This window comes from Delphinus delphis, chromosome 20 (genome assembly GCF_949987515.2).
Source record: "Delphinus delphis chromosome 20, mDelDel1.2, whole genome shotgun sequence".
Taxonomy (NCBI): domain Eukaryota; kingdom Metazoa; phylum Chordata; class Mammalia; order Artiodactyla; family Delphinidae; genus Delphinus; species Delphinus delphis.
The window spans coordinates 30,765,058-30,791,210 of record NC_082702.1 but is presented as its reverse complement, the minus strand read 5'-3'; the positions used below and the strand labels follow the sequence as shown (position 1 = coordinate 30,791,210).

At 40.8% G+C, this 26,153-nt stretch overlaps 2 protein-coding genes across 3 annotated transcripts in view; one reads left to right on the top strand and one right to left on the bottom strand.

Annotated features, from left to right (window-relative positions):
* Positions 1-18,099, top strand: part of OGFOD1 (2-oxoglutarate and iron dependent oxygenase domain containing 1) — an 84,360-nt gene extending 66,261 nt beyond the window's left edge. The window contains exons 5-13 of the mRNA XM_059999699.1: positions 8,899-9,015; positions 9,602-9,693; positions 9,899-10,027; positions 10,328-10,441; positions 12,390-12,469; positions 12,749-13,059; positions 14,175-14,297; positions 14,726-14,784; positions 15,277-18,099. Coding sequence (XP_059855682.1) covers positions 8,899-9,015; positions 9,602-9,693; positions 9,899-10,027; positions 10,328-10,441; positions 12,390-12,469; positions 12,749-13,059; positions 14,175-14,297; positions 14,726-14,784; positions 15,277-15,438 — 1,187 coding nt within the window. The 3' untranslated portion in view covers positions 15,439-18,099. The remainder of the gene's footprint in view (positions 1-8,898; positions 9,016-9,601; positions 9,694-9,898; positions 10,028-10,327; positions 10,442-12,389; positions 12,470-12,748; positions 13,060-14,174; positions 14,298-14,725; positions 14,785-15,276) is intronic.
* A 3,546-nt stretch (positions 18,100-21,645) lies between these two features.
* The window catches only part of BBS2 (Bardet-Biedl syndrome 2), a 32,359-nt gene continuing 27,851 nt past the window's right edge, over positions 21,646-26,153 (bottom strand). For both annotated transcript variants that reach the window (XM_059999698.1, XM_059999697.1), the window contains exons 16-17: positions 22,853-23,001; positions 21,646-22,122 (exon numbers count right to left, since the gene is read on the bottom strand). In XM_059999698.1, coding sequence (XP_059855681.1) covers positions 22,016-22,122; positions 22,853-23,001 — 256 coding nt within the window. In that variant the 3' untranslated portion in view covers positions 21,646-22,015. The remainder of the gene's footprint in view (positions 22,123-22,852; positions 23,002-26,153) is intronic.

The window sequence follows — 26,153 nt, the reverse complement described above, 5'->3', positions numbered from 1 at the left end:
GAGTCTTATATTGCTGTAGACTCTTTCTACTGTGTTTAATATCATAACTTCACTACCCTCAATTTTCTCCCCTTCTTTATTGATGTTACATGTTAAAAAACATACTTTATTTTTTTCAACATCTGTGTTGGGGTATAATTGCTGTACGATGGTGTGTTTGTTTCTGCTTCATAACAAAGTGAATCATTTATACATATACATATGTTCCCATATCTCTTCCCTCTTGCGTCTCTCTCCCTCCCACCCGCCCTATCCCACCCCTCCAGGCGGTCACAAAGCACCGAGCTGATATCCCTGTGCTATGGGGCTGCTTCCCACTAGCTATCTACCTTACGTTTGGTAGTGTATATACGTCCATGCCTCTCTCTCGCTTTGTCACAGCTCACCCTTCCCCCTCCCCATATCCTCAAGTCCGTTCTCCAGTAGGTCTGTGTCTTTATTCCTGTCTTACCCCTAGGTTCTTCATGACATTTTTTTTTCTTAAATTCCATATATATGTGTTAGCATTCGGTATTTGTCTTTCTCTTTCTGACTTCCTTCACTCTGTATGACAGACTCTAGGTATATCCACCTCATTACAAATAGCTCAATTTCCTTTCTTTTTATGGCTGAGTAATATTCCATTGTATATATGTGCCACATCTTCTTTATCCATTCATCCGATGATGGGCACTTGTGTTGTTCCCATCTCCGGACGATTGTAAATACAGCTGCAGTGAACATTTTGGTACATGACTCTTTTTGAATTATGGTTTCTCAGGGTATATGCCCGGTAGTGTGATTGCTGCATCATACCGTAGTTCTATTTGCAGGTTTTTTAAGGACCCTCCGTACTGTTCTCATAGTGGCTGTACCAATTCACATTCCCACCAGCAGTGCAGGAGTGCTTCCTTTTCTACACACCCTCTCCCACATTTATTGTTTCTAGATTTTTTGATGATGGCCATTCTGACTGGTGTGAGATGATATCTCATTGTAGTTTTGATTTGCATTTCTCTAATGATTAATGATGTTGAGCATTCTTTCATGTGTTTGTTGGCAGTCTGTATATCTTCTTTGGAGAAATGTCTATTTCGATCTTCTGCCCATTTTTGGATTGGGTTGTTTGTTCTTTTGTTACTGAGCTGCATGAGCTGCTTACAAATTTTAGAAATTATTCCTTTGTCAGTTGCTTCATTTGCAAATATTTTCTCCCATTCTGAGGGTTGTCTTTTGGTCTTGTTTATGGTTTCCTTTGCTGTGCAAAAGCTTTGAAGTTTCATTAGGTCCCATTTGTTTATCTTTTTTTTTTTTTTCCATTTCTCTAGGAGGTGGGTCAAAAAGGATCTTGCTGTGATTTATGTCATAGAGTGTTCTGCCTATGTTTTTCTGTAAGGGTTTGATAGTTTCTGGCCTTACATTTAGGTCTTCAATCCATTTTGAGCTCATTTTTGTGTATGGTGTTAGGGAGTGATCTAATCTCATACTTTTAAATGTACCTGTCCAGTTTTCCCAGCACCAGTTATTGAAGAGGCTGTCCTTTCTCCACTGTACATTCCTGCCTCCTTTATCAAAGATTAGGTGACCATATGTGCATGGGTTTATCTCTGGGCTTTCTATCCCGTTCCTTTGATCTGTCTTTCTGTTTTTGTGCCACTACCATACTGTCTTGATTACTGTAGCTTTGTAGTATAGTCTGAAGTCAGGGAGCCTGATTCCTCCAGCTCCGTTTTTCGTTCTCAAGATTGCTTTGGCTACTCGGGGTCTCTTGTGTTTCCATACAAATTGTGAAATTTTTTGGTCTAGTTCTGTGAAGAATGCCAGTGGTAGTTTGATAGGGATTGCATTGAATCTGTAGATTGCTTTGGGTAGTAGAGTCATTTTCACAATGTTGATTCTTGCAATCCAGGAACATGGTATATCTCTCCATCTACTTGTATCATCTTTAATTTCTTTCATTAGTGTTTTACAATTGTCTGCATACTGGTCTTTTGTCTCCTTAGGTAGGTTTATTCCTAGAAATTTTATTCTTTTTGTTGCAGTGGTAAATGGGAGTGTTTTCTTGATTTCACTTTCAGATTTTTCATCATTAGTGTATAGGAATGCAAGACATTTCTGTGCATTAATTTTGTATCCTGCAACTTTTCCAAATTCATTGATTAGCTCTAGTCGTTTTCTGGTAGCATCTTTAGGATTCTCTATGTATAGTATCCTGTCATCTGCAAACAGTGACAGCTTCACTTTTTCTTTTCCGATTTGGATTCCTTTTATTTCCTTTTCTTCTCTGATTGCTGTGGCGAAAACTTCCAAATCTATTTTGAATAAGAGTGGTGAGAGTGGGCAACCTTGTGTTGTTCTCGATCTTAGTGGAAATTCTTCAAGTTTTTCACCATTGAGGATGATGTTGGCTGTTGGTTTGTCATATATGGCGTTTATTATGTTGCGGAAAGTTCCCTCTATGCCTAGTTTCTGCTGGGTTTTTATCTTAAATGGGTGTTGAATTTTGTCAAAAGCTTTCTCTGCATCTATTGAGATGATCATATGGTTTTTCTCCTTCAATTTGTTAATATGGTGTATCCCATTGATTGATTTGTGTATATTGAAGAATCTTTGCAGTTCTGGAATAAACCCTACTTGATCATGGTGTATGATCCATTTAATGTGCTGTTTGATTCTGTTTGCTAGTATTTTGTTGAGGATTTTTGCATCTATGTTCATCAGTGATATTGGCGTGTAGTTTTCTTTCTTTGTGACATCCTTGTCTGGTTTTTGTATCAAGGTGATGGTGGCCTCGTAGAATCAATTTGGAGTGTTCCTCCCTCTGCTATATTTTTGAAGAGTTTGAGAAGCATAGGTGTTAGCTCTTCTCTAAATGTTTGATATAATTTGCCTGTGAAGCCATCTGGTCCTGGGCTTTTGTTTGTTGGAAGATTTTTAATCACAGTTTCAATTTCAGTGCTTGTGATTGGTCTGTTCATATTTTCTATTTCTTCCTGATTCAGTCTTGGCAGGTTGTGCATTTCTAAGAATTTGTCTATTTCTTCCAGGTTGTCCATTTTAGTGGCATAGAGTTGCTTGTAGTAATCTCTCATTATCTTTTGTATTTCGGCAGTGTCAGTTGTTACTTCTCCTTTTTCATTTCTAATTCTTTTGATTTGAGTCTTCTCCCTTTTTCTCTTGATGAGTCTCGGTAATGGTTTATCTGTTTTGTTTATCTTCTCAAAGAACCAGCTTTTAGTTTCATTGATCTTTGCTATTGTTTCCTTCATTTCTTTTTCATTTATTTCTGATCTGATTTTTATGATTTCTTTCCTTCTGCTAACTTTCGGGTTTTTTTGTTCTTCTTTCTGTAATTGCTTTAGGTGCAAGGTTAGGTTGTTTATTCGAGATGTTTCCTGTTTCTTAAGGTGGGCTTGTATTGCTATATACTTCACTCTTAGAACTGCTTTTGCTGCATCCCATAGGTTTTGGGTTGTTGTGTCTCCATTGTCATTTGTTTGTAGGTATTTTTTTATTTCCTCTTTCATTTCTTCAGTGATCACTTCTTTATTAAGTAGTGTATTGTTTCGCCTCCATGTGTTTGTATTTTTTACAGATCTTTTCCTGTAATTGATATCTCGTCTCATGGTGTTGTGGTCGGAAAAGATACTTGATACAATTTCAGTTTTCTTAAATTTACCAAGGCTTGCTTTGTGACCCAAGATATGATCTCTCCTGGAGAATGTTCCATGAGCACTTGAGAAAAATGTGTATTCTGTTGTTTTTGGATGGAGTGTCCTATAAATATCAATTAAATCCATCTTGTTCAATGTATCGTTTAAAGCTTGTGTTTCCTTATTTATTTTCATTTTGGATGATCTGTCCATTGGTGAAAGTGGGGTGTTAAAGTCCCCTAGTATGAATGTGTTACTGTCAGTTTCCCCTTTTATAGCTGTTAGTATTTGCCTTATGTATTGAGGTGCTCCTATGTTGGGTGCATAAATATTTACAGTTGTTATATCTTCTTTTTGGATCGATCCCTTGATTATTATCTAGTGTCCTTCTTAGTCTCTTCTAATAGTCTTTATTTTAAAGTCTATTTTGTCTGATATGAGAATTGCTACTCCAGCTTTCTTTTGGTTTCCATTTGCATGAAATATCTTTTTCCATCTCCTTACTTTCAGTCTGTATGTGTCTCTAGGTCTGAAGTGGGTCTCTTGTAGACAGCATATATATGGGTCTTGTTTTTGTATCCATTCAGCCAATCTGTGTCTTTTGGTGGGAGCATTTAGTCCATTTACATTTAAGATAATTATCTATATGTATGTTCCTATTCCCATTTTCTAAATTGTTTTGGGTTCGTTACTGTAGGTCTTTTCCTTCTCTTGTGTTTCTTGCCTAGAGAAGTTCCTGTAGCATTTGTTGTAAAGCTGGTTTGGTGGTGCTGAACTCTCTCAACTTTTGCTTGCCTGTAAAGGTTTTAATTTCTCCATCAAATCTGAATGAGATCCTTGCTGGGTAGAGTTATCTTGGTTGCAGGTTTTCTCCTTCATCACTTTCAGTATGTCCTGCCACTCCCTTCTGGCTTGCAGGGTTTCTGCTGAGAGATCAGCTATTAACCTTATGGGGATTCCCTTGTGTGTTATTTGTTGTTTTTCCCTTGCTGCTTTTAATATGCTTTCTTTGTATTTAATTTTTGACAGTTTGATTAATATGTGTCTTGGCATGTTTCTCCTTGGATTTATCCTGTATGGGACTCTCTGTGCTTCCTGGACTTGATTAACTATTTCCTTTCCCATATTAGGGAAGTTTTCAACTATAATCTCTTCAAATATTTTCTCAGTCCCTTTCTTTTTCTCTTCTTCTTCTGGAACCCCTATAATTCGAATGTTGGTGCGTTTAATGTTGTCCCAGAGGTCTCTGAGACTGTCCTCAGTTCTTTTCATTCTTTTTTCTTTATTCTGCTCTGCAGTAGTTATTTCCACTATTTTATCTTCCAGGTCACTTACCCGTTCTTCTGCCTCAGTTATTCTGCTATTGATCCCATTTAGAGTATTTTTCATTTCATTTATTGTGTTGTTCATCATTGTTTCATCTTTAGTTCTTCTGGGTCCTTGTTAAATGTTTCTTGCATTTTGTCTATTCTATTTCCAAGATTTTGAATGATCTTTACTATCATTCTGAATTCTTTTTCAGGTAGACTGACTATTTCCTCTGCATTTGTTAGGTCTGGTGGGTTATCTTGCTCCTTCATCTGCGGTGTGTTTTTCTGTCTTCTCATTTTGCTTATTTTACTGTGTTTGGGGTCTCCTTTTTGCAGGCTGCAGGTTCGTAGTTCCTGTTGTTTTTGGTGTCTGTCCCCAGTGGCTAAGGTTGGTTCAGTGGGTTGTGTAGGCTTCCTGGTGGAGCGGACTAGTGCCTGTGTTCTGGTGGATGAGGCTGGATCTTGTCTCTCTGGTGGGCAGGTCCACATCTGGTGGTGTGTTTTGGGGTCTCTGTAGACTTATTATGATTTTAGGCAGCCTCTCTGCTAATGGGTGGGGTTGTGTTCCTGTTTTGCTAGTTGTTTGGCATAGGGTGTCCAGCACTGTAGCTTGCTGGTCGTTGAGTGAAGCTGGGTGCTGGTGTTGAAATGGAGATCTCTGGGAGATTTTCGCCGTTTGATATTATGTGGAGCTGGGAGGTCTCTTGAGGACCAGTGTCCTGAAGTTGGCTCTCCCACCTCAGAGGCACAGCACTGACTCCTGGCTACAGCACCAAGAGCCTTTCGTCCACACGGCTCAGAATAAAAGGGAGAAAAAGTAGAGAGAAAGAATTAGTAGAAGAAGAAAGGAAGGAAGGAAGGAAGAAAAGGAAGGAAGGGAGAAAAAGAAGAAAAGAAAGAAAGGAGGGAGAGAGGGATGGTGGGAGGAAGGAAGGAAGGAAGGAGGGAAGGAAGGAAAAAAGAAAAAGAAGCTAAAGTAAAATAAAATAAAGTAAAATATATTAAAGTTATTAAATTAAAAAATAATTATTAAGAAAAAAATTTAAAAAAAAACAACAGACGGATAGAACCTTAGGACAAATGGTGGAAGCAAAGCTATACAGACAAAAGCTCATATAGAAGCATACACATACACACTCACAAAAAGAGGAAAAGGGGAAAAAATCATAAATCTTGCTCTCAAAGTCCACCTCCTCAATTTGGGATGATTCGTTGTCTATTCATGTCAGATACAGGGTACATCAAGTTGATTGAGGAGCTTTAATCCGCTGCTTCTGAGGCTGCTGGGAGAGATTTCCCTTTCTCTTCTTTGTTCTCACAGCTCCCAGGGGCTCAGCTTTGGATTTGGCCCCGCCTCTGCGTGTAGGTCACCTGAGGGCATCTGTTCTTCGCCCAGACAGGACGGGGTTAAAGGAGCCGGTGCTTCGGGGGCTCTGGCCCACTCAGGCCGGGGGTAGGGAGGGGCACGGAGTGTGGGGCGAGCCTGAGGCGGCAGAGACCAGCATGACGTTGCACCAGCCTGAGGCCCCCCGTGCGTTCTCCCGGGGAAGTTGTCCCTGGATCCCGGGAACCTGGCAGTGGCGGGATGCACAGGCTCCCCGGAAGAGGGGTGTGGATAGTGACCTGTGCTCGCACACAGGCCCCTTGGTGGCGGCAGCAGCAGCCTTAGCGTCTCCCGCCTGTCTCTGGGGTCCGCGCTTTTAGCCGCGGCTCGCGCCCGTCTCCGGAGTTCCTTTAAGCAGCGCTCTCAATCCCCTCTCCTCACGCACCAGGAAACAAAGAAGGAAGAAAAAGTCTCTTGCCTCTTCGGCAGGTCCAGACTTTTCCCCGGACTCCCTCCCGGCTAGCCGTGGTGCACTAACCCCTTCAGGCTGTGTTCACGCCGCCAACCCCAGTCCTCTCCCTGCGCTGGGACCAAAGCCCTAGCCTCAGCTCACAGCCCCGCCCGCCCCGGCGGGTGAGCAGACAAGCCTCTCGGGCTGGTGAGTGCTGGTCGGCACCAATCTTCTGTGCGGGAATCTCCCCGCCTTGCCCTCCGCACCCCTGTTGCTGTGCTCTCCTCTGCGGGTCCGAAGCTCCCCCCCTCCGCCACCCGCGAAGGGGCTTCCTAGTGTGTGGAAACCTTTCCTCCTTCACAGCTCCCTCCCACTGGTGCAGGTCCTGTCCCTATTCTTTTGTCTCTGTTTTTTCTTTTGCCCTACCCAGGTACGTGGGGAGTTTCTTGCCTTTTGGGAGGTCTGAGGTCTTCTGCCAGCGTTCAGTAGGTGTTTTGTAGGAGTTGTTCCACGTGTAGATGTATTTCTGGTGTATCTGTGGGGAGGAAGGTGATCTCCGCGTCTTACTCTTCCGCCATCTTCCCCTCGTGCCCCCACTGCTATTTCTTACTACAGTATTACTATGCAGGTTGCCAAATGGTGATTTCTTTCCTAATAAAATCATTTCTTTATTAGTTGTCATTCTACTGTAAAGAAAACCTTTCCCTCTCCCCACTCATTTATGTCAGTGTGAATTTAAGGATTATTGTTTATGTAATGGTTACTGTCATTATGTTGATGCTCATATTGTCCCTGATTTGATCAAGAGGAGCCCCTTTAAGCTGACTTCTGTATCCTTTTAGTACGTCCTCATGATAACTGAAACAAACTCGGTTTGCTCACAATGCACAGCAAAGCCAGTCTCCTGAAACCAGGTTGTGGTGAGGGAAAGTAGTTTATTCCAGGGCACCAGACAAGGAGAACGGGCTGCTCATGCCCAAAAGACCCAGGCTCCCTGATGGGTTTTAGGGAAGGGTTTTTAAAGGCAAGGTAAGGGAGAGGGTCACAGGGTGTGTGATCAGCTCGTGCACAGTTCTGATTGGTGCATGGTGAAGTAACAAGGTGAGGTCACAGGGGTCAGCATCCTCAATCTTCAGGTTCCAGCCGGTCTGGGGGCTACATGCTCGTGGTCAGCTTTTCTTATCTGGTGTGGGGGGGTCTGGTTTCTATAAAACAGCTTAGGAATGTGTGTCAGACTTACCTTTACCATTGAAGCAGAACTGGGATTCCTTGTGACTGACTTATTAAGTTATGGCTACTCTCATCTGCCTGCCCTGTCTTTGTTTCTGCATTCTTTATTCCTCAGTCATTAGCTGCTGGGGCCTGCTCTTTGCTTCTCATGGAGGGCCTAGGAAGTCACAGCTTATTTCCATAGCCTCTTTTTCCAATCAGCAATAAGCAGGGAACACCAAGAGGTCTGTCACCGAGAAGGCCCCTACGTGGGTTTCACTCACTTTCACTCATCATTCTTATTATATCTTACTTCCTAGCAAAACAAGATTTTCCAGGGTTATCTTGTATTTCCTGTGCTCTAGACAAGTCACATTGATTCCTCTGGTTTCATTTCCACACCACAGGGTTCATTCTAGATTTCTCCTTTTCCATATTTGCAATGCCATTCTTCAACCCTGAGAAATCTGCCTTCCATTATTTTCAATATGTTTGTTTATTAAAACAATCCCTCCGTGTGGAATGATCTCACTTCACCCATAGCATCCCCTCCCCTCTCCCACCTTGCCCGGATGCCTATCTTGCTCAGTCCTAGAATAACTATGCAGCCATTAAAAGAGATGACAGAAAAGACATTTGCCATGTAATAAAAGAAAAAGTCACAAAACAACCACTGTAGGATGCAATTTTTTAAAAAGCAAATACATGTATGTTGAAAAATACTGGAAGAATATATGTAAAAATTTTAGTAGTGATTGTCTCTGAGTCTACATATATGTTCTTCAGCGTTTTTAAGAGTTTCTATATTGACAGTTTTATTTCTGTAATTATAAAAGAGGAGAAGTGTCATTTTAAAGCTGGAGGAGCTGACGTTATGGAGGAATAGCAGGTGGACTGATAGTGAGCGCAGAGTCAGATGTCCGCTGCTCATTGCCGCACAGGGACATTACGGTGTGCGCTGAACTATTGCAGATGCCCTGCTCTGCCATGACGACGAGCTGGAAGGACGCCGGATTGCCTTCATTCTTTACCTGGTTCCTCCCTGGGACAGGAGCTTGGGGGGCACCCTGGACCTGTACAACGTTGACGGTAAGACAAAGGCGTGCTCTTCAACACCAGCAGCCACTTCCGGGTCCTTAGGCGCTCTGTCTGTGCGCCTCGGGAGATGGAAGCTCTTCATTACAGTGGCGACTGCAGGGGGATAATTGCCAGCCCTGACAGCCACCTCTCCTGAGTTGTGCCTGAAATAATCATTACTCCAGAGATAAGTTAGAGCCGAGTTAAGATGAGGAATAGTCAGACCCTGCTTCTGAATGCTGGCCGTGGGAGGGTAGAGAACATGTGCAGCCACCCGTGGCTATGAATCTGCCAGGACCAGTGCCTCTGATAGGAGGTCAGGGTCTTTTTTATTTTTTTAACGACTGACACCAGAGCTCGACTCCAGAAAACGTTCAGAACCTTTTCCAGCCTTCATCAGTAATAGAGGATGGTGGAGTAAGAACAGATATCACCTAGCAGAACTATATAAAACAGATGGAACGGGTGGCATATGGGGATCTGGAGGGGACATTTAGCTACCCTTAGAAATTGGCAAATTGTCAAGGTGAAACGAGGCGGCCGGGAAGTGGTTAATGACGATGAAGCACATTTACAGATGTGTTCTCGCCCCACGCAGAACACTTTCAGCCGAAGCAGATTGTCAAGTCTCTTATCCCTTCGTGGAACACACTGGTTTTCTTTGAAGTGTCTCCAGTATCCTTTCACCAGGTAAAGACTGTGAACCACAAATACATAGAGGGCCAAAGAGCATGCTTTTCAGTCGCCCGTTCTCTAAATGTGACGGCTTCCGGTTGGACTGTCCGGCCAGGTTGTTTTCACACCTAGTGTGAAGGGTCCTGAAATTAGTGAGCCTTGGCTGGTAATCTTCCCTGCTGGTCTTTGCATTGATGTGCTGCTGGTCTTGTCCTTTCAGGTTTCTGAAGTCCTGTCTGAAGAAAAGTCGCGTTTGTCCATCAGCGGCTGGTTTCACGGTCCTTTACTGACCAGGCCTCCCACCTACTTTGAACCTCTCATACCTCGGAGCCCTCACGTCCCACAAGATGTAAGGATAAATTCCTGTTGCTGGGATTCTTGTCTTAGAAAAGCTGTGGCGTATCATTTGCTTTTCTGGTTTTAAAAGTGGCTCATCCTGCTAACAGAACTAGGCTTTGAGCTTGCCTTTCCACCCTTCTTAGATACACTTTTGATAGTGTCTGTCTAAGGCAGAGTTTTCCAGAACTTTATTTAACAAGGAGAAAATTATAAAGTGAAGATTTGCATATATTTTACTAGTGTAAAATGATTCAGAACAAAAGCAGTAGGAATTATTAACTCACCCTTTGCATCTGCTGCTTCTTTGTAGCATGAAATTTTGTATGATTGGATCAACCCTACTTATCTCGACATGGAGTACCAAGTTCAAATTCAAGAAGAATTTGAAGAAAGCTCTGAAATTCTCCTAAAAGAGTTCCTTAAGGTAGGCCAGCAAATCCTGTCTGATATACCACATTTGGCCTGCAGCCTTGCTTCCTGGGTGGGTGAAGAGGCATCACTGAGAGCTTTTGTTGCTTTTTGTTTTGTTCCTGGTTAGCATGTTTACGTCATCCTCTTCTTCAAATGAAGTATAGAAATGATGATAATAGCTAACATTGGTATCAGTCGTATGTTAGTGGGTCGAGTCCCTTGGGTATTCCCCAGTTCTCTAGAATCTTAATCACGCACACTTTTTTAAAAATTATTTTATTTATTTATTTTTGGCTGCACTGGGTCTTCACTGCTGTATGGGGGCTTTGTCTAGTTGCAGTGAGTGGGGACTACTCTTTGTTGCGGTGCGTGGGCATCTTATTGCGGTGGCTTCTCTTGTTGCGGAGCACAGGCTCTAGACACACAGGCTGTAGAGCACAGGCTCAGTAGTTGTGGCGCACGGGCTTAGTTGCTCCGCGGCATGTGGGATCTTCCTGGACCAGGGCTCGACCGTGTCCCATGCATTGGCAGGTGGATTCTTAACCACTGCGCCACCAGGGAAGTCCCACATACACACTTCTATATTGGGGATGAGTGGTGTGTAGTTCCCATCCTAGTCATTTGATGACTATGGTACTTACCAATTACTTTTAAATAACAGAAAGATTGCTGATTAACAAATTAGTAACAAATGTTTGAGAATGATGAGGTAGCACATTATAGTGGAGAGAGAACCAGGTTAGAAGTTAGAAGACCTTATTTTTTTTTAATTTATTTTTGGCTGCGTTGGGTCTTCGTTGCTGTGCGTGGGCTTTTTCTCTAGTTGCAGAGAGCGAGGGCCACTCTTCCCTGCGGTACGTGGGCCTCTCACCGCAGTGGCCTCTCTTGTCGCAGAGCACGGGCTCTAGGGGCATGGGCTCAGTAGTTGTGGCTCGTGGGCTCTAGAGTGCAGACTCAGTAGCTGTGGCGCGCACGGGCTCAGTTGCTCAGTGGCATGTGGGATCTTCCCAGACCAGGGATTGAACCCGTGTCCCCTGCACTGGCAGGCAGATTTCTAACCACTGCACCACCACGGAAGCCCTAGAAGACTTTATATTCACGTCTTAGCTCCGTGGTTTTACTGACCTGAGCAAATTACTAAGGTCTCACTTTTATTTCATCATCAGTTAAACTGGGATAATACTTGCCCTGCCCGTCTTGAAGAGTTGTTGTGAGGGCCAAATGAGATCACGTATGCGAGTGTGGTTTTTCCCAGGTGACCCTGGGTCCCATGGAATCAGTCCCAAGAGTTGGTGCCTCCTTGAAAAAAAGGTTGAGAGACACTACATACTGCCTCTGTCTCTGAATTATATAGCTGACATAGCATATTAAGGAATTTGAGAAGTATTAATAGTAAATAAACTTGTTTAACCCTATTTGATTCAGCTCACCTAAACCATCCTTTGGGATCCTCTTTCCTGTTTTACAACTGACAGGATTACTGTTTGTAGAATACTCTTGGGAAACTGCATTAAACAAGTACTTATAAAGGCTCTTCTGGAGACTATTTTAACAGATTAATCAGCTTCTTGTACTACACTGGACTTTTTAAGTTTAGAATGCTGATTAAATCAAGGGAGTGAGCTGAGGCCTAAAGAATCTGTATTATTATATAGACATTTTCATTATAATAAATGCAGGAATTTGAGAGGTTTACCAATTTGATGTAAGACATACAACTACTTAAGGAAATGGCCCAAATTGACACTCAGGTGACTTGGCTAAAGCATGCTGACGATTTATCCAGTCTTTGCTCTGGCTTCAGCATATCAGGACTGGGGGAGGTTGTGTGAAAGGGATGAGAGTCACCCGGCCCTTTTAGGAATCAGCCAGCATGATTCCCCAGAGCTGCTGTACCTGCAAGACCAGTGTGGGATCATAGGGAGATCTGCTAACTGCTGCTTCATTTGCTCCTTTTCCAGCCTGAGAAATTTGCAGAGGTGTGTGAGGCTTTGGAGAAAGGAGATGTGGAATGGAGCAGCCGAGGTCCCCCTAACAAAAGGTAGAACCCATCATCCAAGACATTTGCTTCTGCATTCAACACCTGCCTGTTTGTCTGCAAGGCTCACCTCCAATAATAGGGCATTTGCCCTAATGATGTTTTGTTCCCAGGGACATCCAGTAGCAGGCCCTAACAAAACCTCATTATTGTAACAACTTGGACGTTAGTAAGCTATGCAGGGTTTAGGGAGAGAGATACAAAGCTAATGATCAGCTTTCATCCCATGAGTAATATTACATCTGTGGCTTTGATGAACACCTTGTCATCGCTGCTTTCCAGGTTTTACGAGAAGGCTGAGGAGAGCAAACTTCCCAACATCTTGAAGGACTGCATGGCATTATTTCGCTCCGAGGCAATGTTCTTGCTGCTCTCCAACTTCACAGGCCTGAAACTTCACTTCTTGGCCCCTTCAGAAGAAGGTGAGCTTGAGGACAAAAAAGAGGGAGAAGCAGCCTCTGCTGCTGAGAACACTGAAGAAGGGCCTAGCCGCAGTTCTGAGCCAGAGAGCAGGCAGGTGGCCATCAGCAACAGCAGTCAGCAGAGCAATGAACAGATGGACCCAGAGCCAGAGGAAAACGATGCAAAGAAAGGTAAGCTGCTGTTACGTTCTGTCCTTCTTTTACTATTAGGTATTCACAATTCAGTCATTTATTCATTCAACAAACATTTCTTAAGCACCTACTATATGCCAGGCCCTATTTCTGGAGCTGGAGAAGAAGACAGACAAGGTCTCTGCTCTCCCTGGCTTACAGTCTATTGATAGTAGGAGAAGACAGAGATTAAATGATACACGAACAAGAAAACATCAAATAAGGCTAGGTGCTCTGCAGGAAATCTGAATAGGGTTATGTGCTGAGGAATGACTGGGTGGCCTCTTAGGTGAATGGGCAATCTGGACCAGCCTGTCTGAGGAGCTGTCATCCAAGCTCAGATCTGAATGACAAGAAGGATCTGCTAGGACAGCATTCCGGGTAGGAAGAACAGCTAGTACATTTTATTAGGCTAACAGTAGTACAAATGGTGAAGAGAAATACGACTGGCTTTACCTAAACCTACTTTGAAACACAAGAACATAAAGAGGAAGGTGAGTGGCTTCTTTCTGCTAAGAACCAATATCAGCCTAAGAAAAACTTGCTTGAATTTGGACAGATAGGTAGAAGGAAATTATTAAAAGCAGAGGACGTTTAATCATCTACAAACAAGATGGAATGGACACATGACATTAAACTAGTAGAATGTACAACACCAAGAGCGAACCCTAACATAAACTGTGGACATCATTATTGGTCAGTTTTAACAAATAAATCACACTAAGGCAAGATGTTAATAATAGCGGAAACTGATGGGGCGGGGCAGGGGTTGTGTGTGGCAGGAGTAGAGGAACTGTACTTTCTGGGAAACTTTTCTATAAACTGCTCTAAAAAGTAAAGTTTATTTAACAATAATATTCATGTTATTTTAGAGAAAATTTCTGGCAGCTAAATATATACTCCATCTGAAAATCATGGTAAAGAGAAATAGAAAGTCAACTTTTTTTCATTATAAGGCTTACATATTTAATAATATAATGGAGCAATAGGTCAGCTGAAGGTTTATGGAAATAGTTTCTCTTTAGTGCTATAACTATTCCTAATTATCATTCTTTTGCAATCTACAGTAGTATCAAGGTTATTTTTTTCTGGCCTTCTGTTGTTTTTTTTCTTAGAATCAAGTGTTCCCACATGCCAGGGGGAACTGAGGCATTGGAAGACTGGTCACTACACTTTAATTCATGACAACAGCAAGACTGAATTTGCCCTGGACTTACTTCTCTACTGTGGCTGTGAAGGTAAGAGGGACAGTCTCTCCTGAGTGACCCTCTCTAACTGAACCAAGATCACAAGTAATTCGCCTTGGCCAGGATCTCAGATCACAGGAGCTCTGCTGGAAGGGATCTTAGGGGTCATGAATTTCAGTCATCTCCCAACTCAAAGTACTATTTGTATCTGTGACCAAGGTATAGGAGATGAACTAAATCATAATTTCCATCTAATGAACCCCCCAGCACTTTTATGTAATTGTCCTTCTAGGTGTATTTTATATTTAGTTCTTAGTTTTCAGTTCTTATTCAGTGTTGGTTGAATGATAAATTCAGGCTCATAAGTCAGAGTTGGTTCTACTGAACTCCCAGATCCCCGTTTTAAGCAGCATGGGATCAATGATTCAAACAGATCAATGTGAGAGCTTTCTGAATGCTCTTTGTTTTCCCTTCATAAGGCTGGGAGCCAGAGTATGGTGGCTTTACCTCCTACATTGCCAAAGGAGAAGATGAAGAGGTAAGTTGCTTCTGATAGTAAACCATCCTTTTTTAGTTCTTGAAGACACTTTCATTCTTCAGAGACGCAACTTTTACGACCTTCTGCCAGTGTCTTTAGCTTATAAATCCACATTGGTCTGGCTGGCAGTGGTTCTAATTTCTAGTAGAAAGTATTCAGCATGGAATAAAGAGGCTAAAGGATAATCACTAAGCATTCTACCCAGCTAAAAGAAATTCCAAATAAATTAAGAGTCAGATGGTGCATTCCCATGAATCTTTCAATGTAGTAAGAAATAAATGCATTAGGTAAAACTTTTCTGGGTATGTACTGGAATGGGGCCTATTGGAAAATGTCTGGACAGCAAGATCAATAGCTCCTCCTAGTAAAGGATACTTTAAAGGATCCTTTATCGCCGGAGGCTGAGTATTTGATATGGAACCGTCTGTTTAAGAAAAGAGGTGAGAATATAATCTCCGTGTTCTGATGTATCACTGTATTTGCCTATTTCAGCTGCTAACAGTGAATCCAGAAAACAATTCTTTGGCCTTGGTCTACAGAGATAGGGAAACTCTGAAATTCGTCAAGCATATTAACCACCGAAGCCTAGAACAAAAGAAAACTTTCCCAAACAGAACAGGTTTCTGGGACTTTTCATTTGTCTATTATGAATAAGGTTGGGCAAAGCTGGAAAGAGGAGACCCTTCCTCAGTACTGGGACGTCTGGAAGAGTTAGGCATCGAGTGAAGGAGAGCTACAAGGTGAGCTGTGTGACAGCGTTCTTAAAGCTGTGTGTGGTTGTCCTTTAGTAGGGCTCATGATGATCATCCTCAGCCTAGACCTTGAGCTTGGAGCTAGGTACTCATCTCTTGATGTAAAATTAAAAGGGGTTTTGTCTTTTTCTTTAACATTCAGTTCATTTTCCATATTGGCTTCTTCAGTGATTAAAAAACAATATGTGGTAAAATATACGTGACATAAAATGTATCTTTTTCAAGTGTCCAGTTCAGTGGCATTAAGTACATTCACATTGTTGTGCAGCCTTCACCACCATCCATCACCAGAACTCTTCCATCTTACCCAGCTGTACCTCTGTCCCCATTAAATAGTAACTCTATTTTCCCCTCCCCCCAGCCTCTGGCAGCCACCATTCTACTTTCTGTCTCTATGAATCTGACAACTCATATTCCTCGTAAGACAAATAATAGAATGTCTGTCCTTTTGTGACTGGCTTATTTCACTCCGCATAAAATCTTCAAGGTTCATCCGTGTTTCCAGTGACTTTTTTTTTAAAATATGGACTCATGAATTTATGACTGCAGATTCTGTCCTTCCTAATTTCACAGGTTTAGAAGATTACAGAACCTTACACCCTGTTCATTCTGGGCCCATTGCACTTCCTCCCACTGCCTGTGGCTTTGTTCCACTGTGACTGTCTGTGGACTGTATAGACTAGGCGATGTGTAGTCTGTTCCCTTGGAAAAAGCCTGGCCTAAAACCACGTGGCCACAAGAAACTTCTGGTCAGTAAAGAAGATGTGCAGTAGTTTTCAGGTGCCCACTGCTCTTCCATTCTGGAGTTGTGCCTCCACTATGACTATATGATTTTCTAATCTCACATATGGCTTTCATTTCCTAAATATTGTAGGGTCAACTATCAAACTAGTTGCCTTTCTTGAAGAGACCAAATACTAAAGACCATGGCAAAATGCCAAGAAGCTGTCCATTTTGTTACATTCTTTTTCCCCTGAGCTGTTCAAGGGGATTATATAACTGCTACCCATGTGCATGGGCGTGCATGGATAGGTGTAAGGTGTCACTGCATCTTTAGTAGAAAGATGCTATTCTCATTCCATTCCAGTGCTGTGTCCCTGTTAACTTCCTCTTTTCTTACGTGTATTAGGTATTGCAGTAGCTTTTATTTTGGATTTTACTCATTAATAGGAAAAGCATTTGGCTTTATCTTTTTTTAATCTCCTAAAACTTTGAACTTAAATGAAGAAAAAGTTGCACTTTCTTTTAGGTTGATGGTTTCAAAATTTTGATCTTGTACCCCAATCAGTAAAAAAAAGTTGTAGCACGTATGCTCATTATATGGATATTTAGCTATAAATTTTACACATGTACTAATATTCAGTATTAGTTGTTATAAAACAAACACTAATTTTTAAAAATTGAGCTAAAAAGAAATACCTAGCACTAGTTCTCATATTGTCTTTCCTCACCAACATGGGGGGGAGCATTTACATGCATACTGTTTTGGGGAGCACAATTTTTTAACCATAGTGTGGTGACACTCAAGTGGGATTACAAGTACTACTCTGTTGCTAATGGTTTAAATTTCAAAGCTTGTCTTTTCTTTTAAGTTCCTGCAGACTGAAAGTCATCCCTATAATATTACTTTCACTCACTTGCTTTCTGATGTGTTTTTGTTAAGTGCCAGCAAGAGGGGTGAAGTTCTAGTTAACCCCGTCTTAGCGGCATAACCCCAGGAAGCCCCGGGGAATAGGGCTGAGCAGGTGAAACCACCATGTGTGCCAAGCTTAGAAAACAGTTTGAGACTCATGGTTGTAGGTAACAGCTAAGAGTTCTGGAGCACTAAGTCTAAGTCGTAGCATCCTACACAAGCATGAAAATGTGTTTATTACATTCTCCTTAATCTCAGTGTGTTTATGGTCTGTCAACACAGCAGAATCGTCTACACACTACAAAAAAGGATTCTGGTGCCCAAGGGGAAAGAATCCCTGAGAGCCAGACTGTGGTGCTGCTGTTAGTTACATCATTTACAGTGGTACCTCTTAGACTGTGAAGGATGGTGTAACTCGCAGGTCAGTTTTCTCCACTGAAGGTACCCAGTGATGAAGAAGTTGCTTTTCCTCAGCATTTCATTCTTCATCTTGACTTTTAGGGCCTAGAGCCGATGTTGACAACTGTTAAGTAGCAACAGAGGAATTAAAACATGGGCATCCTTTTTATACTTCTTGCAGAGAAAAGCTATGATATTCACCTGTAAAATATGTCATCTCTTAATTCTTATAATTCCTTTTAATAAAGGAAGATTTTTTTCCCAAATAGCTTTATATATATTTTTTTAGATTATGTATATAATACATGTTTGTTGTGAAGAACACAACATGTAAAAATATGAAGTAAAGGTCACCTGGAATCCCACCATACTGTGATAGCCACTGTGTGCTATGTGATATATCAACTTGGCTAGACTGAACTACATTTCCCAGGACTCCGTTCCCTCTGTTTCCAGTTAGGATGAGCCACACATCCTTGTGCGAGATATGGGGGGCCAGAATGAAGCAGTAGCCATTTTGTAGCTCACACACACTGTAGCTTACCTGCTGGCTCACCTTCTCAGTGTGATTCCACGTCTGCGCCTGCAACTGCTCCACCGTCCCTGGCTCTTCCTTCAGCTTCTCTGATGAAGGGTCTCCCCACACCATCAAGGTCAGAGGCAAGAACTGAGATTTTAATGTGTCCTTGTGGGCTCCAGCTCATGCCTCTGGGTTCCAGCTTGTTCCTGTTCTTCCCAACTCTACATCCTTTCTGACTGCCTGTCCTGTGGGCTTCAAGTTCCAGCATCAGACTAGAAAACTGACAGACTACACTTTGCCACTTCCTACAGTTGTGTAAGGTCAAGTCCCCATGACACATTCCCCTTATCATGTTAACCATTATGTAAATAAGAACATTTTCAGAAAGTTACTTTGAAAGCATATTAGTATTTCTGTTAAGCAAAGGAAAAATAAAGTATTTAAGGAAGAACCCTATAAATCTAATTTCAGTCCCTCACTTAAAGATGTAGAAAAATGAAATGAAACCTACAAGAGAAAGAGGCTGTTACGTTTTGAACCTGGCTTTTCTACAGCTCACTGACTGCCTCAAACTCCTCTGAATGTGGTGTTTCTTTCCCATAGAATACTGAAAAAAAAATCAATGCTTGGGCTGCCTCTCCCAGACCAGCATTTCCTCAGCAAGTAAGTTTTGGCTGCGGTACCTCTTCAGTACCATTACATACTGGCCACTACTGCAACTGAATGAGAAAATCAAACCCTGTTAGAAGAGTCCTTGATAGAGAGAAATGATAGCGGCAGGCTCTCCAGCCTGCGTGAACTGGACATTCCTACAAAAACAGATAATTCCTTCTCTGACTGACAAAAAATCAGTCCACATAGCCAATTTTGAAAACTACTTGGAAATTGCCCATGTAGCTTCATGTCAGGAATAGTACATTTCTTCACCACACAAATAAAAAGATGACTCATGAGCTAGAGCATATAGTGTGGGCAGGGGTCGGATGGGGAAGAGGCAAAAATGCAAAACACCAGGCTGCAGTGGGTGTCTTACTGTACTTTAGTGTCAAAGTGAAACGAGATAATTTAGTTTTGTGATCACAGGACTCTGCACTGGCAGATTTATAACTGCTAATTATAAAATTTGAAATGTTAATAATGTTGAAAATCATTCTTGTAAAGTACTTCTAGGGTTGCTTAATAGTTGTAAAGTTCCTAGTTCTTTGATTTCTGAAGCCACTGACAGGCTTACTGAGGACAAACACTTCCATGGGGGGCAGCAGATGCTTCTCTATGCTCAAGGCACTGGCTTAGCACCATGGGGAGGACAAAGCTGATTAAGATGTAGCCCCTGCTCTCACTTAATCGGGGACTGAGATATATATAAACACAAAATGTAATAAGGGTTAAAGAATAGACATGGGAGAGGAAAGGTCTCCTGAGAGAACATTTGAACTGAGCCTTGATGTAGTATTTGAACAGGCAGACATGGTGGGAAAGAATAAAGACCATACTCTCTCTAAAATACTGAATACCTGAATCTAGGGATAAGGGGGGTGACTTTAAAAGGGACGCTTTAAAAATGACTAAAAAGCTTTCTCCCAGATACCAGAATCCTCAAGATCAGCTTTTAAATGAAGGCAGAGTGTTCACTTAAAGCTTCAACAAAATTCAGCAACAAAATAGAGCTTAAGCTGTAGCTTGTAGAAGGCACTCAGATTCTATCAGGACAGAAAAATACGGCAACAAAATAGAGAAGTAGCTGATAACCAAACAGTTGTTCTCTTCCCTAAGCTAAACATGACTTCTAAGAGGATAAAAAGGATGAATGCTATGAACATTTTCATCTCATCTAGTCTTCACTCACTTGGGAGCAGTCTGAAATAGCAGAAAGGGCCATGACTACTTGGTTTCCAACTTCTACACTGCGACTTAACCAAGCTGTAGGACCCTGTAGAAAACATTCTGCCTGTCTGAGCTCAGATATACTAATACCAAGAGGATTAAATTAATGTGAAAATAACCTATTTGTAATCTGTAAGTCAGGGCTATAAAAAATAATCTTGCTGCAGGTCGACTCCTTCAAGCCTTGTCCATGAATATTTTTAGGTGTAAGAAGGAAGTTTTGGGGCTGAAGTACAACAGAATGACCTTTAATGAGATGATTCTTTAAGGGTCCCTAAAAATGAATAATGCCATACAATTTAAAACCAGCACCAACTAGAGATTTTAATCTCAAAGGGTGTAAGTTAGACTATGGCTAAAACAGAAAAAGACCCCACGGTGGGACTTGCGTCTTGCCAGTAGCTCTGTGGCTCTGGCAAGTAATTAATCCCTGCGCTTCAGTTTCTTCATCTCTGAAGCAGGTATAAAAGATTACTACTTTGGAGATTACTGAAGATAATATAGTATATGTGGATGTCTTTTGAGCTTACAGGTTGAAAATGCAAAACAAAGGTATTAGAGGGGCCTAACAGTCTCATAAAAATTAGGGCTCCTTAAAGCTCACATTTCAGAAATAGAAGAGGTAATCCTAAATGGCCAAACGGAGGAAACTATGAAATTAACTTACCACAGAGGAAAGGCCTGTGTTCTGTATAGTCTCTTTGGGGTTTCATACAGGTCAGTATTCTGATGCAGAGAACAGATTCCTCACTAGACAATTTGAATAAAAGGATTACAGCCTGCCAGATAGTTTACAGAATTATTAAGGCTGTCGAATAAAAACCTGTAGGATGCAATTCCAGAATCTTTGCTCAAGTCTGTACTGCAGAACCAGGCTGCCAAAGCAGCTGCTCCTGCCAGATCAGGAAGCTGCTTGTGAAACCAGGAGGCACCCTTTATTGCATATATAAACATAGGACTGCCTCAGGCTGAGCCAGTAAATCAGCTACCATTTACAGTTCCAGAACAGCATCACAGTGCTCCATTCAGGAGACCTCATGTGCAAAACCAGGAAGCTGCCACTCCAGCTTCAAGGTCCCCCAGTCATGCCAGCTTTTCTACTACCCAGAATCTATTTCTGCTACACCGGCAAGCCTCAGAGACAGAGTTTGGCTCCAGAACCACGCTACATTTGCTATAATCCACACTGATCAAATACATGCCCGATATCCCATTTATCTCAGTTCAAATTTCAAGTCTCATGTGATTGCATCTGAAATGCAAGCTGAATCAAACCTGGATCACCAGCTGAAAACGAATTGGAGAAACTTCTGTTTTAGCTTCCTGCTCTTCACAGGAAAGGGAAGTCACACTAGAAGAAAATTGGAACAGATATTCTGAGCGAAACCTCCATAATTGCATTAGACTTCACTCTCACTTCTCCACATTCAGCTCTGAAAATTCCAAACTTTTTTTGTTATACAGAGAATTATATATATGGCCCATCTTTGGACCAAAGTCTAGAACATTCCTACTGTAAAGTAAGTTCTTAATAAGTATATATTCAATAAAATGACGTGAGGTTTAAAAAAAAGGGGCACAAATTGAATATCCATATTTTTGTTTTTCTCCACGTAACACAAATGGTTTTCTGCAATTCTGATGTGGTGATTTTACAATCAGTAAACACATAGTGCAACACCTTTAAATTTTAATGAAAAAGTAGATAATCTACTTTAATTACAATTTCAAGAAAAAAGATGCATCTACACACTGACTTTACATATATACAGAAAAACTGGACTTTGAAGCCCTAATGTTTCAAAAGTATTCATTTCCCTCCATACAAACGTAGTGTATTCTGCAACAGTACTACTGATTTTTAAAAAAAAGAAAGTGAATACACTTTTCAGATGCAATGCTTTGTCTTTCATTTGTACAACTCACCAAGGTGGTTTCCGCTCTCAGCACCTTGGGTTCACCGGGATGTGATCCAAAGCAAACCAGCCTAGAAGTTTAAGGAGAAACCCCTTCTAGCAACCTAGTTACCTATTCTTTCCTCTCCTATGAAGAAGCTGTCCCCACCCGCATGATTCGGAACAGCGTGTTGATGTTGTTGCTTCGAATCGCATCCCGACAAGCAGTGATCACCTGGTTCTTTGGTTTTCCAACTGTAAGAGAAGAAACATCAAATCCATATGAGGCAAAAGATTATTAAAAGTGAAATTATGAATCAGAGGCTATCTATAAAAACAACATAAAACTAGGGTAGAAAAGAGTTATAGGTAAGTACAAATTTAACCAATTTATCTTACCATTCCCTAAAAAAGATACATACCCTTGTAAGGGACTTTATCACAAACACAAACCAAGCTTAGAAACTATCTCACACCTAGAAACCAAGAGTCAGTTTTAGAAATAATCTTTGCTAAGTGGATATGAGCTTTGATCCTTTTCTATAAAAGGAGGTCAAAGCACTGACCCAAAACAGCAGATTCCAAGTATAAATCTCTGGCTGATATTTCTGCTTCCTTTGGTTTACTCTGTTGTTCTTTTTGTAAATTTTAAGTTGGACACTTAACTCATTAATTTTCAGTCTTTTTTATTTTTTTCTAATAGGAGTATTTAAGGCTTTCCTCTTGAGTATATGTCACTAGGTTTTTCTTTAGAGGATGCAGCAAGATCTAAGAAAAGATGCTGAAAGTGTTCTTTCCCTCTGAAGTCTGCAGACTAAAGCCAAACAATAGGCTGACTGCAACTCAAGTGAACGGTGCTAACTTCAGTATGAAAGGCATCTTTATAGATACAAGCCCTGATACGAATTCTTGAAGCTACCACCATCTTCAATGGTTCTCACCCCAAAATTACAGATGAAATACAGTGCTACAAACAGAGACTTACCACGTAGACGACCTGCTCTTTGAATCGCTTGATTTACTGCTTTGAGGCTTCCCAACAGCTCTGTGTGATTGTTAGAGCGAATTTTATATCCATTGAGCAAGTCTTTATTAAGGTCATATAGTTCCATATAGCGATTCTTCATTGTTCTCCTGTGTACATCAAGAGAAATTTAACACCACTGTACCTCAGTATGGCAGGCTTAAATGAAAAGACCTGCAAACTTCTTAGACATTAAAAAAAGGAACAAACCAGATTTTTATCTGTATTGTCATTAAAACAGGGTAACTGCTAATGTCTGCTTTGAAAACATTGAGAATTTTCTATGAAATACTCTGCTTCTTCCAAATAAATGGAAGACAAGTGGCCTTCCTTGGTTATTGATCCATGGTTTGTTTGAACTTAGGAACCAAGAATTTTCATGCCCATGATATAAGGGGTGGGGAAAAGTGAGTAAGGTGATAGGCTATCTTCCAAGCTTCAGATTAATACTGACAGTTTCTTGTAAAGTTAAACATATACTTACTATACAACACAGCAATCACATTATGCCACATTTCACCCAAAAGAAATGAAAATATGTCTGCAAAAAACCTGTATGCAAACGTTTATAGCAGCTTTATTCTCAATCACCAAAGTCTGGAAACAACCCAAATGTCAATTAATTGGTGAATGGATACACAAAGTATGGATATCCATACAATAGAATACTATTCAGCAATAATACGGAATGAACTACTGATAACTTGCGACGATATGGATGAATCTCAAAGGCATTATGGTAAGTGAAAGAAGCCAGACCCAAAAGGCTATATATATTTGTATGATTCCATTTATATGACATTTAGGAAAAGGTAAAACTATAGGAAGAGAAATTAGATCAGTGGCTACCAGGGCCTGGAGGTTAGGAGAGGTACTTGATTCTGGTAGTATAAATTTCCCCAATTTTATTGAACTGTAAACCTAAAAAGGGTGAATTATCTACATGTATATTATAAATTATATATCAACTAACCTGGCTTTAAAAAATACAATGTATATTTGATAGTCTCTAAATGAAATATAAATAAATCAAGAAAAAAGGAATTTAGAGGTTGCTGGTCACCTCTCTCCAGTTTAGCACAGTCAAATGCCTAAAGCCAGCAACATCTCTTTCACTTAAAAAAAAAAAAAGCCAGAGAGAGAAAAAAAGGAGCTCTATAGATAAAGTTGGCAAAAAAAGCAAAAATCTTATATACCTCAGAGAAAACAACTGGAAGAAAATGAACTGGAAAGAGGTAAAACTATCTCAATTTACAAATAATACAGTGTATCTCTGGAAAAACTAAACTATAAGATAATTCAGTAAAGTAGTAGACTACAAAATCAACATAGAAAAATCAAGTGTTCATATAGACAAACAAAAAACCAGTTAGAAGATACAATGTGGAAGAGCGAGCCTATTTACAATTGCAAAAAGAAAATACCTACACCTAAACTTGACAAGTAATGTCTGATACCTACAAGAACAAAACCATAAAACTCCTGAAACACATAAACATGCCTTGAACAAAATATAAAGACATACCACATTCTTAGTAAGACTGAACATCACTGTAACAATGTCAATTCTTCCTAAGTTAATAAATTTAATGTGATCCCAGTAAAACTACCTACTTTTTTCTGGAGCTAAAATAACTGATAAAGTTCACAGAACAAAGAAGCATGAGTAGCCCGGAAAACCATGAAAAAGAAAAGCATAAGGGTTGGGAGAGGGGCACCTAGCCATACCAGACATTAAAACACAAGCATTTTTAAGAAAAATTTTAAGAAAAATTTTAAGAAAATTTTAAGACATAAAACAAAGCATTTTTAAGAAAAGAATCGCACTGTCAAATGAAGAGACAAGTCGGACAGATAGAGCAATATAGAAAATCCAGAAATAGACCCACTGCATATGGAAATACATTATATTATTATAAAGGCAGCATCTCAAATCAGTGGGAAAACAGGCTTTTAAAGTAGTATTACTGAAACAATGTGACAGTCACATAGAAAAAGATAAAACTGAATTTATAACTTACAATGAACACCAGGATAAACTCCAACTGTAACAGACTTAAATGTAAATATACAAAATACTAAAAGAATTTCTCTACAAATGGGAAGTAAGGAAACTTTTGTAACTAGAACTCAAAATGTAGAAGTACCAAGGAAAAGATGGATCAATCTGACTACATAAAAAATTTTAAAAGCTTTCATGAGCAAAACCAAAAATCTAAATAGGCTAAAGAAATAAACAATTTACAAGGAATTCCCTGGCAGTTCAGTGGTTAGGACTCCAAGCGTCCACTGCAGGGGGCACGGGTTGATCCTTGGTTGGGGAACTAAGTTCCCTCATGCTGCCTGCTATGGCCAAAAAAAAAAGAAAGAATTTACACACCAAAAGAAACGCAAATAAGCCCTTAAAATAATGAAAAGATGCTCAATACTGCTCATAATAAATGAAAATTAAAACAACAATGAGACCATTTCTCACCCACTGAATTGGTAAGTATCCAAGAGTTTGCCAACATACTCCATTGACAAGACTAAGGGAAACAGGCACTCTCAGGAGAATGCAAAATGATTTGACAGCTATGGAGGGGAATTTGGCAAAATCTTGCAAAACTGTATACACATTTTATCATTTTCCCCAGCAATCCCATTTTAGAACTTTTCCCCAAAGATACCTGAGTAAAAATATGAAAAGATTTATGTAACGAAATTATTCACTGCAATATAATAGCAGAAGAGCAACCCAAATGTGGAGAACTAGCTGAATAAACATCCAGAGAATAGAGTACTGTGCAGCTGTAAAAACAAATGAGAAGTCTCTCTGTGTACTACTGTGGAATGAACTCCAAGATACATTTTTAAGTGTAAAAATTAAGGTGGAGGGCTTCCCTGGTGGCGCAGTGGTTGAGATTCCACCTGCCAATGCAGGGGACACGGGTTCATGCCCCGGTCCGGGAAGATCCCACATGTCGCGGAGCGGCTGGGCCCGTGAGCCATGGCCGCTGAGCCTGCGCGTCCGGAGCCTGTGCACCACAACGGGAGAGGCCACAACAGTGAGAGGCCTGCGTACCAAAAAAAAAAAAAAAAAAAAAAAAAGCAAGGTGGAGAAGAGTAATTTGCTATGATTTACTTACCATGTGAGGAGATGTGTGTATGTATATTTAAATTTTTGATTGGTTATTTATAGTGAAAGGGAGGAAACAGGATGGAGGTGACGGGAAAGAGAAGTTAGACTTTTCTGCACATGTTTTATAGGGCCAACTTTGGA